This window comes from Magallana gigas, chromosome 8, assembly GCF_963853765.1.
Source record: "Magallana gigas chromosome 8, xbMagGiga1.1, whole genome shotgun sequence".
NCBI lineage: Eukaryota > Metazoa > Mollusca > Bivalvia > Ostreida > Ostreidae > Magallana > Magallana gigas.
Genome location: NC_088860.1, coordinates 17242328 through 17258476, shown reverse-complemented (window position 1 = coordinate 17258476; position 16149 = coordinate 17242328). Strand labels below are relative to the sequence as shown.

Genomic DNA, 16149 nt, shown 5'->3' with positions numbered 1-16149 from the left:
GGGGGGGGGGGGGGGGGGGGGGGGGGGGGTGGACTGAGTTAAGGGATGGGAAATATTGGTGACGGGGGGGGGGGGATCAGGTATAGTTAGACTCAGGTTTGTTCCAGTTATGATTCTCAGGGGTAGGGCTTGGGGGGAGGGGGGGTCTTTTTACATAGGAATTAATAGAAAAATTATAAAAAGAAATGATCTTTAAAGACGTTCTTCTCAAAAACTGATGCACAGAAAGGGACTATGTTTCAGCAATATTTAACATGATTAATAATATGTAGAGTATATTTAAAAATCTGTTTGAACAAGATTTTCCAGATATTTTGTATTTGATACTTTACACCTAATTTAATCAGGGTATTGAATATTGTTGCTCAGATGATCGATGTAGTCCATGGGCCTCGAGATCTTATTGTGACATACATATACCTCCGAAGTCTCATAATCAATTAAAAGTAGTATATTCATCATTAGCTGCAGGTCTGTAGCTCTTGGTCTGAAAAAATTTGGATGGACGTCCCAATTTTTTCAGACTGGGAGCTACAGACCTGCAGCTAATTCATCATGTGATGAAGTCCCATGCAGTGATCTCAAACATATGTTTTGGTTTGTTAAGTTTGTAGTAAGAAGTAAAGCCCTTATATTTTGATTGAATACATTTGTCATTTAGTATGAGTTATCAAGGTGTATACACTATAAATTGGGCTATAAACATATACCAGGGGAAAAGAAATATATCATTACATTTGTGTTCATGCTCAAGTTTAATTACATGTTTTACTGTTTAATAGATGTATTTTCCACATATACAAAGCATCTATCTACTGTAGATTCCAAATTAACGCAAGGAATTAATATCTGCGTAAAATTGGAGAAACACATCGCACAAATTTTAAAATCTCACTTTTATTTTTCGAACATAATTAAACTACATGAAACTTTGATGAAAATTCGGCAATTTTATGTTCTCATGATTTGATGGAAACTGGTTGAATCCGAAATTAAGTTCTCTTGTAAAATAAGGAAACTACAGTATGTAACATGCAGCAGGGAATTTATATACACACCTTTGTTGTATTTACTTTAATAAAGCTATTTACATTAGTATGAAGCAATATATTTTTTTTTTGTCAAAAGATGTTATTTCTCTGATGAGTAGTCGTGCCACTTTTTGGTTGTTCTTTCCTTGTGCCATACAATATCTCCAAATTTATCGATGTTACATGTAGAATGTATTTTTTTACACTGTTTTATTGTTTTCAATTTAGTAAAGCTAATTAGCAATGTATTTTACTCTCACTCAGATGAGCAATGTGGCCAGTAGGCCACTTTATGATTTTCCTTTCCTTGTGTCATATGATATTTCCAAATTAATCAATGTTACATGTAGCATGACATTTTGACTCTATTTTATTGTTTTAATTTAGTAAAGCTATAATTAGCAGTGTATTTCATTATTGCTCAGATGAGCAATTAACAAGGCCAGTGGGCCTCTTTTAAGGATTTCTCTCCTTGTGCCATATATTTCCAATATGATGTTAGAAACAAAAGAAATTATATTCTGTGATTTTTAAACCAGATTGACCACATTAATTAAAAATGACTGAATAGAAATTCAAAGTAAACATATTTTGAAAAACCTTTTGTACAAAATGTATTTGTTCAATAAAAAATGTTTAAATCAGAATTAATCAAATCATAAGACTTTAAAGAATTGCAAATATAATATGTAAATCAATCTTATAACAGGGCTTAAAATAGCACATATATTCCTGTAAGTATGTAATTTTTTGGGTTAAGTTGCTTTCTCCAAGGTATTCTTTTTTCATAATTCATACAACTATATCTAGAGTCTGTGTATGATAATACGGTTTTATCGAAAAACGCATGCTCTTTCTGCCCATTCATTTGAAATAAAATTCATTCAAAGAAATATGATGCAATTTTTTGTGACATCATAATTTAAAAAAACCCATGTTTTTCTCCCATATTTTATGTTGGGGAAAATTAAACAATATTACTTTTTATTTGAATCACAGTTTACAAGTTTTGGCCAAATACTTTTTAATTTATACAAATTTCAAACGGTAGAAGATTTTCTGGGACATCCTGTATATGTACTATTATGTAGCATTTTAGAATTATTTTACAGTCAATGCTTACAATCTTGTACACAGGTGTACTTTACAACAAAATGACACTGCATAATCAGCCATGCTACTTTGTGTTTTCATATGTTTACATCAATTTTTCTATTAGTGCTTTTTAAAAATAAAATCCAAGTTGCATTTTTGTTCATATAAATGCACTTATAATTTGACATTATCCTTTTTTTGTTGTAAAAGATTCTTAATTTATTTCTTCTTTATTACAGGTTGTACCTCTATACATGTATATATTTTGACTATGATATTAACAGCATTAAAATACAATATTAAGAATATTTGTGTTATTTATGTATAGATTTAATTTGTAAAGGATAACAAAATCAACAACAATATGCGTAAAACTAAAATTAAAAAATATTAACAATGAAATGGGGAAATCATCATGTTATCTCTTCTTCTTTCAAAACTTCCTCTTCTTTTGGATCTACTTTGTAATGGAGTTCAATCAAACAGTCCTGAAAAAAACCCACCCAAATATATTCAGTTCATGATAACCATTAATAACTTTTAACTTGATAATATTAGTTAATTAACCAATTGACACAAGTATGGTATAAATGATGAATTTAAGACTTAAGCTTTTTCACTCCACATTTTGACAGTAAGAAACCTGCTAAGTGGTTTATCAGGCCTCGGCATCACCAACATTTCTAAATCACTCAATTCAGTCCTCAACTCAAATTGTTAGAGGGAAAAGCACATGAATTTGAGGTAAAAACTCAGACTTGAGGCTGAGTATTGACTTGAGGAAAGTTGGTGATGGCGGGGCCAGAATAGAATAGATACAAGATATTAAGACTTACTAAGGAGGAATAAGCAGCTAGAATATTTGCTATTCCTGTGAGTGGAAGAGTATTGTAGGGGACTGTTTACTAGATGACAAAGATATTTAAATTGTAACAAGTACACCAAAACTTAAACTCTTGAATTTTGTGCAAAACTGAAATGTTTCTGATTGTGATTTGTTTTCAAAACCTTTAAGTGATGTTATATTTTACATATAACAAAACAAAGGTTGGCTGGGTTGGAAAGAATTGATTATATGAGCCTCCTTTGGATGAAAATATTGTCTTCTGCTCCTCTAGGGCAATGTTTCATATTTTAATGTAGCCTTCAACCCCAGTCAACATTTATAATATAATACCCGATAATTAACGAAGAATAATTTATGTTTTCTAGCCCAATTCTACATTACTTTGCCGTTTTCTAGTGTAAATGTAATGGCCTTACCTGACCAGCATAATAATTATCTCGTACACTTTCTAATGTTGTATCCTCTTTTATGGATCCAATTGAACTTATTTCTTCAGGGTGAAAAATGTTAACCTATCAAACAAACATACAATTTACCATTAATTTTTAGTCAATTTGGTGAAAAATTATCAACGAAGGATAAGTAAAAGAATGAATTTGAATAATTTTTTTTTTTATTTAAAAAAATGTGTCTATACATGTATTAATATTTCTGTTAATATGGGAAATCATTTATTTCTCAACTATGAAAAAACCAAAAATTCCATTCCCTTTGTTCTATACTGTTTTATGAGATTCTTTCTACCATCAAGTGTGAAACATTTGTGTAATTATATGACAACATGACTTACTGTGAAATAATTTTCTAACTGTAACTTCTTCTTGATAAAGCTTTTAACATTTCCTATTGTTGCTCTCTTGGTGACTCTTATATACTGCTTCTCAAGTTCAAACTAAATATAAACAACGTCATGACAATACTTAAAGCATGTTTTTAGTATTTAGTTAATCTAAAAATATTTTTCTCATAAATTAATGTATTTTGCAAGTACAAGACAACTAAAATAAAGGAATAAAATACCTCTTCATCTAAATCTTCTTGTTCACTGTAAAAAAAAAATAAAACAATTAATGATAAAGATACTCTTAATAAATTGATCCTGATCTCGCCTGTAGTTTTTGTATTTTCAGAATTTTGTAGACATTTAATATACAGGTGCCATAAATCAAGTTTTTTGTGTTTTTATTGTGTAAATTGGATTGACCTTTATCAATTACCAGTAATGACAAGAGTTTGATGTTAGGTAAACATTATCTGTGACCTATTAGCTTAAAACTGAGTGAAGTTCCCAAGAAAAAGTAAAAAAAATGTTGGAAAAAGATTATTCCCTCTCCTTCTCCCAAAATGAGGATGCATTAAAAAACAGAGAACTAAATGTACAATTGTAAGGTTTAAAACAAACATGGTAGTATAAAACATGTACTGTAAAAGTACATGGTACATTTTCATTTCTGTTAGTCAGTTCTGACCTTGTGTATGTACTGGTACTAACCTGATTTGTGTTAGCACTAAAGAGACAAACAGAGATCTGAAGTTCCCCAGCACTGGTTCCTTCTTCTTCTTGCGGATGTACTCGCTGGGGAGGAGAGGTTGGTCCATGCGAGGGGGAGGGGTCCTTGGAGGGGAGGGAGGTAATTGTAGTTTGGGAAGAATTACCTCTGTAAAATAAGAGAAGGAGTCATCTACGCATCACAGCAAAACAGTTACAAATAACTCTAGTCCTTATAGTGAATTCTGAATTCGCAAATACAACAAAACATGTTGCTTACAGTGTACTGTTTCTCATTCTTCATAGTTTTAAAATGCAAATATTGTGCATATGACAAAACATTTGTATTTAGAGATATTTTTTTTGACATACTTGTACATGTATCATCAATATGCTATTATAAAATTTACACACATATTATTTTTACCTCCAGTTTCTTTTTCATGATTTTCATAAAATTCTATTTCTCTCTTCTGCTCCACTGAAAAAAAACCCACTCATTATAGTAAAAACTTAATTTATTTTTTATAGCATTAGAATATACATATATATTCATGATATTCATTTAAATATTTATTTTAACAAGAATAGAATTCCTGGGTCCCCCGCCGGTCAAGCAGTAGATCTATACTAGTATCGACCAAGGCTGATTTAGGAACTTGACCAAGGTATTAGTGATATAAACATTTGGTATAAATTTCATGTAAATCCGTCAAAATTTGTAGGCATGAGAGCGCTTACAAGGTCAATTTTGGGATAAAACGGAGTCATTAATATTGTGGTCAAAGTCCCATAATTCCAACAAAAAGTATCGACCAAGGCTGATTTTCGAACTTGACCAAAGTATTAGTGGTATTAACATTTGGTATAAATTTATTGAAAATCCGTCAAAATTTGTAGGCATGAGAGCGCTTACAAGGTCAATTTTTGGATAAAACGGAGTCATTATTGTGGTCAAAGTCCCATAACTCCAAAAAAAAGTATCGACCAATGCTGATTTTCGAACTTGACCGAAGTATTGGTAATATAAACATTTGGTATAAATTTAATGAAAATCCGTCAAAGTTTGTAGGCATGAGAGCGCTTACAAGGTCAATTTTTGGATAAAACAGAGTCATTATTGCAAAGTCCCATAACTCCAACAAAAAGTATCGACCAATGCTGATTTTCGAACTTGACCAAGGTATTAGTGGTATAAACATTTGGTATAAATTTAATGAAAATCCGTCAAAATTTGTAGGCATGAGAGCGCTTACAAAAAAGTGTGACGGACGGACACACGGACGGACGCCCGGCATTTCTATGTCCCCTCTCCGCGTTGCGGCAGGGGAAAAAAATATACAATAAGAAAAGAACCAATTTCAATTTTAACATGATTGAACCAGGCTTTTATTGTAAAGAGGCATACCTTCGGCAACTTTTGGCAAGAGTCTGTAAACTATGTCTTGTAAAGTACTGTCATGTCTGGAACAAAGACATAAACTTTAATTCCAGGAAAAATGTAGTGCATTGTGAGTCATTTAATTGATCCATAGCAGAGTTGTAGCTTAAATTACCTGATATGAACAAAAGGATCTGTTGGGTGGATAGGGGTGTCACAAGTAGGGCAAGTCAGACTCCTCTCTGTGTAACGGACAATGCATGTTTTGCAGACTGAAACAAAGTACTAGTACTTGCAATTATGGTCTACTGAATACTGGTAATTTATTTACACATCCCTTTTCAAAAAAGAAAATTTTTCAAAACAAGAGATTCTGTAGATGTCTTGTCATTTCAGTTAAACTTTTCTATAAAACTCTGTATCTTTCATGGCTGTTTTAGCAGCTAGCATGCAGGATGGTTGGCAGAAAATTAGTTCAAGTGACGAGAGTACGGAAATACCAAATGGTGTTTTAATCACCAGAACTTTGCCTTATACCAGAGCATTTAAAGCAGTATAAAGTGCAGTATAAAGCACTTTTACTCTTTCAACCAAATACTTTTCAATTCAAACATTGATCTACTCACAAGTGTGCATGCACTCTGTGATGGTAGATGCTTCATACAAGTAGCCCCCACAAAGAGCACAGGTTATATAGGGGTTCAGCTCTCTCAGCTGTAGCACTATGGGTTCTTTGCTGAGACTGGGTGGCTCTGGTAGTAACTTGAGCTGGAAGAAAATATAGTTCATACATATAGATAGAGAAGAATCAAAATGCTGTGACTTATTTATATGAATGTGACTCATAAAAATGTATTTCATCAAATGCATTTCCTGAATACTAAGTAATCATTTTAATCATGTTTTTTAATCTATAGAAATACTGTCTTTTTATGACCATATAAACCAATAACAAAAACTGAATTTTGACATGAGTTTTGTAATTGATAAATATTATTGAATACTTTTTGGGAGTTGATTTTAATCAACTCTCCTATGCAGTTACTCTGGCAAACCAAAAGTGAAACAGTGTTTGGACCTAAGCACAAATCATCGCCGCTGACAAGATTTAGTTCTTGAAAATAATAGAAATATTCAATGTAACGTATGCTGAAGCATTGTTTTTCAAGGAAACTTATCGATAAACACTTTGAAAATAGTCAGATTTTATATAATACGAACAATTTAGGTATTTTTGTAATCTCATGTGTTCCTACGCCAGAGTGTAATAAAGTCTCGTTCAACCAGACGCTCGGCTGTCTCCGTAAATTTCCGACAAGCAGAAAGGCTCTCTTGCTTGTCGGAGATTAACGGAAACAGCCGAGCGTCTGGTTGAACGAGACTAGAGTTCGATATCAATAGTGCCTGGATCCATACGATTTTTAGAATTGTTTACATACATACATAGTTTAAAATCTTTAAATATTACACAACATGATTCATAAGGGATTTCTTGAAATTCTTGTCGGTAAAGTAAAAAAATCCATATAATAAAAAAGTGTGCAATTTAAATACAGACTAGAAACTAATTGCCATGCAAGATAAGTTGATTTTAAAATAAATGATAATCTATAAAATCAACTCCCGTCAGTACTTCAGTACTTTGATTCTCTGAAGCAATGATCATGAATATCAAATACTGTGGTTTCATCAATATTTGTTGAATACCAATTTCAAGGATTTTGTTTGTTGAGATGACATTAATTTTAATTATTTAATTAAATTAATCAATTAAACATTCATTGAAGTGCAATGTCTTGCAACCTTTCCGATTGATAGGATCATTGCCCACATTAACATATCCTCTAAATCATGATTTTCAACAAATTCTTCAAAACTGATGACCATAAATATTCATGGAACTCCAGTATTTAGGGCAACATTTCTGCAAGCTAAAGTTCTGTTATTGTAAAGTTTCATAAGCAATGTGATAAAACCTACAGAACTACTGACCTGCTCCAATAATGATGCTGGCTCAGATGCTATTTCAGGTTTAGACACACTTTCAGATGACAAATTTATCTTTTCAGTTTCATTGGAGAGTTCCTCTACTTCCTTGATAAAAAATTAGACATAAAGAATAATTAAATATTGACAGATCTATACAATCATCATAAATATCCACCATAAAATAAAAATGCATATGTGAATCTGATTCATCATGATACATTAACATTTGAAAAAAAATGCTGATGGTCTCTGCCTGCATAGTTGCCAAATCTTATGCCTCCTTATGTGCCATTAAAAGGCCAACCATTACGTTCTGGACTTTTAATTAATGAAGCAGTTTCAAATCAAAACTGATTTACATCAGTTTCTTTCCATGGTTAACTTTATCATTAATCACAGTAGAGATTGGGCTTAGTTATTTATATCAGTCTGAGGTCAATCCTTCATATTTTATTTTTAAAAATTCAGTCCAAGCCTCTTTTTTAATCCAGGTTAAAATTGATAAATATAATATACACATGTGTGCCTCTTTTACTGCAGGTACCGGTATATTTGATTTGATTTAGCATCTTCTTTTGCTCAATATCCATACGATCTCGATGTTCAAGCTATGAATTATGAAGGAATGTCCCAAAATTTATAAAAGCGTCAGTCCAAATATTAGCTGCAGGACTGTAGCTCCCGGTCTGAAAAAATTCGGATGGACGACCTGGGAGCTATAGTGCCTCCTATAGTATCTTCACACAAATTCTGTAAAAATAATTAAAACCATTAAATTCTTCAGCAAATTTACTACTGATATCGTCACTTTACTTGCCGCAGACTTTCTCTTAAACATGATAACCGACCTCGGAAAATGAAGTATGTTAATTTATGTCGAGATCGAGAGTCGCCATTTTTAAATGTAAACAAACTTACACCACTTTAATTTACAGGGCTGGGGATGGTGTTTAAAAGAATATCAGAGGCAAGTGAAGTGACAATATTTGTAGTAAAAGGCCGAGGAATTTTTTGGGATCAAATATTTGTACAGAATGTGTTCTTAAATAAGATTAATCAGTCCAAAACTAGCGCATTTTTTTGTGCGCAGTAAATTGCAGTTTTTTAAGGTAAATAAGTACAAAACTAGCGCAATTTTTTGTGCGCTGTAAATTGCAGTTTTTTACTATGGGAGGCACTGTATCTCCCAGGTCGTCCATCCGAATTTTTTCAGACAGGGGGCTACAGTCCTGCAGCTATCAAAATATCTAACCTTTATCTATCTAGTTCTGTTGAATTTTAAATATGTGAAAAATTGACAATTAACGAGACATTTTCCAAAGAATAGTTTGTAAATATCAAATTGAAAATATTACTCAATAGTCAAGGTAAAAGGTGCATAAACTTTTACACAAGTTTGTTTATCTTTAATTAACAAATATGCAATTTAACATGAAAAGTTATTTTAAAACTATTTCTCTGTCAGTCTGACAATGTTTTCTCATTTTATTTAACTACAACGCAACTCCAATGAAATGAAAAGCAAGTGAGCATCTGTATAAAAATATTAAAAGCAGTGTGGATAAAGTATTCAATACTCTAGATGCGTCCATGCATCACCTATTCGCAATACAACTTACTGTAGCAGCCATTTTGAAGAATTAACCAAACGCCGCTATGAGATAAGTTTTCATTGGACGAAATTTCGGAAGCTCAAAATATAATCCAATCCTTTTCATCGTAACAAGTTGTTGTAGTATGTTGTGAAAATGGTAAGAGAACACGTGGGGATAGCAAAACACTTTAAATTACCTTATTTAAAGAAATACAATCAACTTGTTTTAGTTAGTGATGTAAAAAAAAATCTTCAGATTTATATTTATTGCTTCTGCGTTCTTATTATGCTGATTATAACTTATTTGTTTTATTTTTGGAAAGGGGGGGGGGGGGGGTTGTATGCAAGTATGGCAATGCTATTTTACTGATTTATACTCTTTAAGACATGATTGAAATGTCAGTTTGTCTGCACGCTCTATTTAGTACACTTTAATAGGTAACCGCTCTCCTGCCAAAGATTAAGATATGTAGCATGTGTATACAGATGATTACGTTATATGTTTTTGTTCTTTAAGTCATGACATGTGTATGTTAAAGTGAAGGAAATCATTTCCTGTTTTATTTTGTAGCCACAATCGTTATACGTGTTATTTGAACATGCCTCTGGGTATGGCTTGTTCCGAGTCAAAGAATTTGAGGAGGTGGCAACCTTTATCCCAGAGGTGGAGAAGAGCACAAATGATGTCAGCAAATTCCAGTCGCTCGTCAAGCTGCTGGCTTTTTCACCTTTCAAAAGTGGAACAAATGCCTTGGATAACATGAACAGCATCTCAGAAGGTAGTTTCAATGTACACAATCAATCTAATACTCCGTTTTCTGTGTATAGTTAAAGGATATCCTTATAATTTATGAAAACGATGCTCAGGAACACAATTATCAGATTTTTAAAGTTTGTTATAGGCACATATTTTAAAACTTTCATTGTCTCTGTGTATTGAAGACTCAGGAATATATATGTTCTCTCAAATTTGCTTTTTGGCACACATTTCAGGTCTCCTTCATGATGATCTGCAAGTTTTTCTGGAGTCTAATGTTCCTAAAGGAGGAAAGAAAGACAAAGTGGTAGTAGGAGTGTCCGATGCTAAAATTGGTGCCGCCATTACTGAGGAACTAGGAATCAAATGCAGTCATATTGGGGTAGTACCAGAGGTAATCAGAGGTAAGGTGCAAATGTTTATGCTATAGATGTATAATTAATGATAATTAAAGGTTTCAAGAAAATGAACAATTATAATATATTGAATTTAAAAAATCATATAAATTTTTATATGTGCAAAAATAACACTTAAAGACCAAACATGTTTTGCTTTTGTTTCCTCTTCGTAAACAAGTACATATTGTTTTATTTAGGTATCAGACTTCATTTTCCTAACATGGTTAAAGGACTGACGGAGGTTTCATCCGCTAAAGCTCAGCTAGGTCTGGGTCATAGCTACTCCAGGGCTAAAGTCAAGTTCAATGTCAACAGGGCAGACAACATGATCATCCAGAGCATCAGCTTAATGGACCAACTGGACAAAAACATCAACACTTTCTCCATGAGGATTAGGCAAGAAAATTCTTTTAATACCTGCATTCCATAAAGTTCTGTTCTGCTCATTACACAGTTGGATTCAACATAAATAATTGACAGTATTAGATATATTGTGAGATTATTGGCAAAAGTTTATGCAACCATGCTGTATTTGATTCACATATTTGACAAAGTTTAACTTCAATTGTTCCTTTGAGGAATCCTATGTCAATGATTTTTTCCATGAGTGTTCTTATAGTTTACACTGTAGCTATATTTATTTGAGTACCAGAGGTCTGCTGAATTTTGATTTTGATTTATATATTAGTAGAATGCCATTCCAAAAACAGTTGTCATTTTGGGAGAGGGCGATCTAAGTTTTTGAACTTGTGTCCAATCCCTGTTGTAATTTTTGTACAATAAAAATATGTTCAAATCAAATCAAAACAGTAATCAAATCAAAAGAATTGTAAGAACATTTAATTTTGTATTAGAAATACATGTATTCTAATAAAAATCCTATGAAGCTACACGTACAATGTTCCAAGTAAGGTAATAATGTAACTTTATGCATTGCAGAGAGTGGTACTCCTATCATTTCCCAGAACTGGTGAAGATTATCTCGGACAACTATTTGTATGCTAAGGTGGTCAAGTTGATTGGAAACAGGAAGGCGTTTACAGATGAGTCCATGGAACAACTGGAAGAGCTGGTCATGGACGGTGGCAAGGCCCAGGCCATTCTGGACGCCAGCCGCTCATCTATGGGTCAGTACTTTATGTACAGTCTGTTAATTAAGACCACTTAGAATGTGGGGAGTATTTGCAAGAACTTGTAAAAGTTGTCATTTATGCTGGCGTAAATGTCAACATTTGATATGACAAATTACTAAATATGTTAGTGGACGGATGCATGGTTTTAGCCAATCTATCATTTGATCATGTAAAACTTTTGTCTATTGAACATGAATAAAACATGTACATCTGGTATGTAAGAAATTGTATTTTTGATACGCTGCATTTATATCTGTACAACTTTTTTCAATGGTCCAAACATTTTGAGCAATAAACAAAATATAACCTTTTATAAAACAAAACCTTTTCTGACTCCTGCAACAAGTTTAAAAAAGAAAATAAAATAAGTTTAGATTTCAGGCATAATGTCAGTATCAATACCCATTTTATTAAATTTTGCATGTTAACTCTTGGAAAATATGTGACTCTTGGGTCTTTGTTTATCATTTTTGGTTGTCTCCTGGTAATAGTGTCTGACAGTTCTTGTAAGAAATCTTGTTGTTATTGACAGGAATGGACATTTCTCCGATCGATCTGATGAACATCGAGGCATTCACCTCCAAGGTGATTTCACTGACAGAGTACAGGAAAGGTTTGGCCGACTATCTCAGGAGTAAGATGAAGCAGGTGGCTCCTAATCTAGGAACACTCATTGGGGACCAGGCAAGACTATTGTTATATTCTTAATTTTTTTTGTAATTACTTTTTTGGTGGGAAGGGGTGTTATACATTGGTAAGATTTTAGGCGGGGGAGGTTGGAATTAACACATTGGTAGAATTTAAGATTTAATTCTGAATTGAGGTGTCGTGAATTATTGCTTATGTTGAATATCATTTTTATTTAAAAATTGCTTGGGAAAAAATCTTAGAAATTGACTGATGTGGTTGTGAAGAGTTAGGTTGGGGTGTCATTGTTGGGTTAAAGTTTTGTTGTACATACTATTTTTGTGGTAAAATCACAAGTGATATACAATGTATTTCAGGTTGGAGCCCGTTTAATTGCTCATGCAGGCAGCCTGACAAATCTAGCTAAATACCCAGCATCCACTGTCCAGATTCTTGGAGCAGAGAAAGCTCTGTTCAGGTGAGATTGACCAAATTATGAAGCAGGATGATGATACAAAAAGTAACTACCGGTACATTATTTTCTACATTACCGGTAATGTAAACATTGTAGATATTAGGTTTTTAGTTTAATGTTAAAGCGTTACATATATTGTCACTTTTGAGAATTTGAACATACAGAGGGCTCAATTGGCTTACATTGGGCAAGATGTGACTAAAAACTGATGTGACAGTTCATATCAGAAGTAATACCAGAAGCTTCCAAAGACAAAAGTGATATTGAACTTGAATTAATCTTATTTTGATGATTTCCGTCATTTTAGGGCTATCAAAACAAAGGGAAATACTCCCAAATATGGGCTCATCTTTCACTCCACATTCATTGGTCGGGCTGGAGCAAAAAATAAGGGAAGGATATCTAGATACCTAGCCAACAAGTGTTCCATTGCCTCTCGTATTGACTGCTTCTCAGGTAGTTTTGCTCAATTTAGTGGTTTATCACTGTAACGCTATGTTGAAGAAAAGTATACACAGTCATTACTCCTTTTTTATGATATATATGCACATACAAGTGTACAACAATCTTAATTAGACTAAATATTATACTTGTATCAATTGCTATGTTTAGTTTAAACAAAATGTTATACTTATATCAATTGCTTTAATGATAAATTAAGTATTTTAGATAAATGATATTAATTGAAAACAATTCAGATTAGTGTAGAAGCTACATGTACTGTTGATGCATAAAAAAAGAAATGTATATTTGGTCCTAAAGATAGTTGCAAACAGTGTATGATTTATATACTTTATTTTGTGAAGAAATTCCAACACAAGTGTTTGGGGACCATCTTAAACAACAAGTGGAGGACCGTCTGAAATTCCTCGACACTGGGGAAGTACCACAGAAAAATATTGATGTCATGAAGGAGGCAGTGCAGGAGGCAAGTATTAGAAAGGGTTGATCTAAAAAAAAATTTTAAGGTTTTCATCATCTTAACAACATTTGGTTATGAATTGAAATGCAGGCAGCAAACATTGATGAACATTTGATTTTGATGTACATTTGACTTTGATGAATATTTGTTTTGTCAATCGACTCAACAATGAAATCCATGAAAATTGGTGCTATTCGTGAGTACATTGTACATGTATTAATGATGAAAACACTGTTACTTCAACTAATGTTTAGTGAAGACATATTTGTTTTATTTTATTACAGGCAACTGTTGTTCAAGCCAAAGTGGCAAAGAAAGAGAAAAAGAAGAAGAAGAAAGAAAAGAAAATGTCCTCTGCCAATGATGATACCCTGGATACTACACAGGAAGCAGACACCACTCAAGAAATGGATGTCTCACAGACAGAGGAGCCAAAGAAGAAGAAGAAGAAAGCGAAAAGAAAGTCAGAGGGAGAGGGTATGGACACCACCCAGGAGATGGATACCACCCAGGAAGAGGAGCCTCCCAAGAAGAAGAAGAAGAAGACTAAGGTGGAGGCTGAGGAGGTTGATGAACCTGAAGAAGACCTGTCAAAGAAGAAGAAAAAGAAGAAGAAGAATAAGGAGTAATGGTTAAAGGGGAATGCAAAATTTTTTGAAAATTGCCACATACAATAAGAATCCCCCACACACATGTACATTGTACTAGTATTTACTGGTGTTTCATTTATAACAAATTTTAATGTAATTCGTAAATAAGTGAACAACTGGTATCAATTTTCAGTTTATTGCAAAATATTTTACACAAACATGGAATTCTCTTCTGTTAAAATGCTGGAATGAAAAACAGATACATTTATTGCATATAATAGAGTAATATTTTAATAAACCTGATAGAAAATCATCGGTAGAATTTTGTTTGTGTTCGTTTAATATTTTCTGGTATCTTTCTTACAGAGTAAGCATTGGTTTTAATATTCCGTGTTGGTCGTGTTAATGTTGCAATATTCAAGTTTCAGTTAAAATTCATTTATTTACCCGAAAAATCATTGAATGACATACTAGTACATCAATGGATTCGTATATAGTTATCTCTGAGAAGAGACATGATAATTTTCAATACTTTCCAGAGTTTCAATATCACCAGAAGGCATGTGAAAATGGTCTTGTAAAACGCTTACTACTATTGGGGTGTTTATTAAACTAAATTTGGCGTTAATTAAAGGCAAAGATTGAATTCCACACTGCGTCCCCATTTGATTTTAATAGAATACCAGTATAATCTCATTATAACATAACTCTGACGAATAAAAAAAATCTAGATTGGAGCTATTCCGATTGAGCTATTTCACGTATTTAAAATAGATCGAAATTAATGGTTAGTATTTTAATTAAGTGACACAATCTCAACAGGAAATTTTAATTTCATGTAATTTCATTCCTATAAAAGTGAACAGGAAGTTAATGTGGATATACTTGTAACTTTTCGGATTTCCGAGCTTTCTCCTATTCAGGAAATAATTCAGTCTAGGCATTGGTGGTTAAGTAGAAAATGTCTGGTTTTTGTCTATATTCAGAAACATTTAAGATATATATGAACTGTGTGGATAAGGCCAAAAATGCATTCACATGAACAATAAAATGCTTTCGGTGATTCGGGATATGAAGGTGGCGACTTTGCAGAAAAAAAATACATGACCCGCGTGAGCGGGTTAACGCGGGTCATGTAAAAAAAAATTCTGCAATGATCGCTACCTTCATAACCTGCATGAATCATCAAAGAAAGCATTTTATTGTTTGAATTTACATCTTTCTTTTAACAAATTAATAAATGGATGGTAAAAAGTAAGTTAAGGTCAGACGACACGTTCCTCGAGCATCTTTTTTAGTATCTCCTCGTAATAGAGTTCCAGTAAGAATTATTATTTTCATAATTAATTTTAGAATGATTAAAATTTACTTGTGTATGGAGAAGTGCCTAGATGGCCGAGTGGATAGACCCATTGCCGCTCACTGTCATGAGCGTAGGTTCTAGAGGTCCTGAGTTCAAAGCCTGGCCTCGGCCGAGATAGAATTTCAATATGGTGAATTTCGCTGTCCTGTATATTTATTTATTTTGATATCAGCATTGAAGTGTATTTTCAGATGATTTGTAGGGAATTGCATACTCTAGTATTTTGCAGAAATGCCTGGTAAGGTATCCTAATTTTTTGCAAGAAAGCTTGTCAAAGTAGTAGTAAACCATGAGTAAATTCCTTGAAAAAGTTATATATAATTGAGGAACGTGTCGTCTGACCTTAAATTAACTATAAATTACTGTTAACGTACATCAGGTACGTTAGCGAAAAGAAACAGCCAAATTGTCTCTTTTGGGAATTTGAGTCTGGCATCATCATGATTATTTCGTGCAGT

The 16149-nt window shown here is 32.9% G+C and overlaps 2 protein-coding genes across 3 annotated transcripts; one reads left to right on the top strand and one right to left on the bottom strand.

Annotated features, from left to right (window-relative positions):
* Positions 1–1991: 1991 nt before the first annotated feature.
* Positions 1992–9482, bottom strand: LOC105329524 (polycomb group RING finger protein 3). 2 transcript variants are annotated; one of them, XM_011430808.4, is made up of 11 exons: positions 9452–9482; positions 7836–7937; positions 6470–6611; positions 6019–6115; positions 5871–5926; positions 4890–4943; positions 4466–4631; positions 3994–4018; positions 3764–3865; positions 3390–3485; positions 1992–2614 (listed from the first exon to the last, which is right to left on the bottom strand). In XM_011430808.4, exons 1-11 carry the CDS (start codon positions 9461–9463, stop codon positions 2540–2542), a joined length of 927 nt encoding a protein of 308 aa, XP_011429110.2. In that variant the 5' UTR covers positions 9464–9482; the 3' UTR covers positions 1992–2539. The 2 variants fall into 2 exon arrangements, with proteins under 2 accessions (XP_011429110.2, XP_034328496.2); XM_034472605.2 differs by having other exon boundaries at positions 9410–9461.
* Positions 9483–9535: 53 nt separating this feature from the next.
* Positions 9536–14643, top strand: LOC105345062 (nucleolar protein 56). The gene is made up of 10 exons (XM_034472602.2): positions 9536–9583; positions 9998–10205; positions 10420–10587; positions 10779–10977; positions 11521–11708; positions 12247–12398; positions 12719–12819; positions 13124–13272; positions 13623–13744; positions 14023–14643. Exons 1-10 carry the CDS (start codon positions 9581–9583, stop codon positions 14365–14367), a joined length of 1635 nt encoding a protein of 544 aa, XP_034328493.1. The 5' UTR covers positions 9536–9580; the 3' UTR covers positions 14368–14643.
* The last annotated feature ends 1506 nt before the right edge of the window (positions 14644–16149 follow it).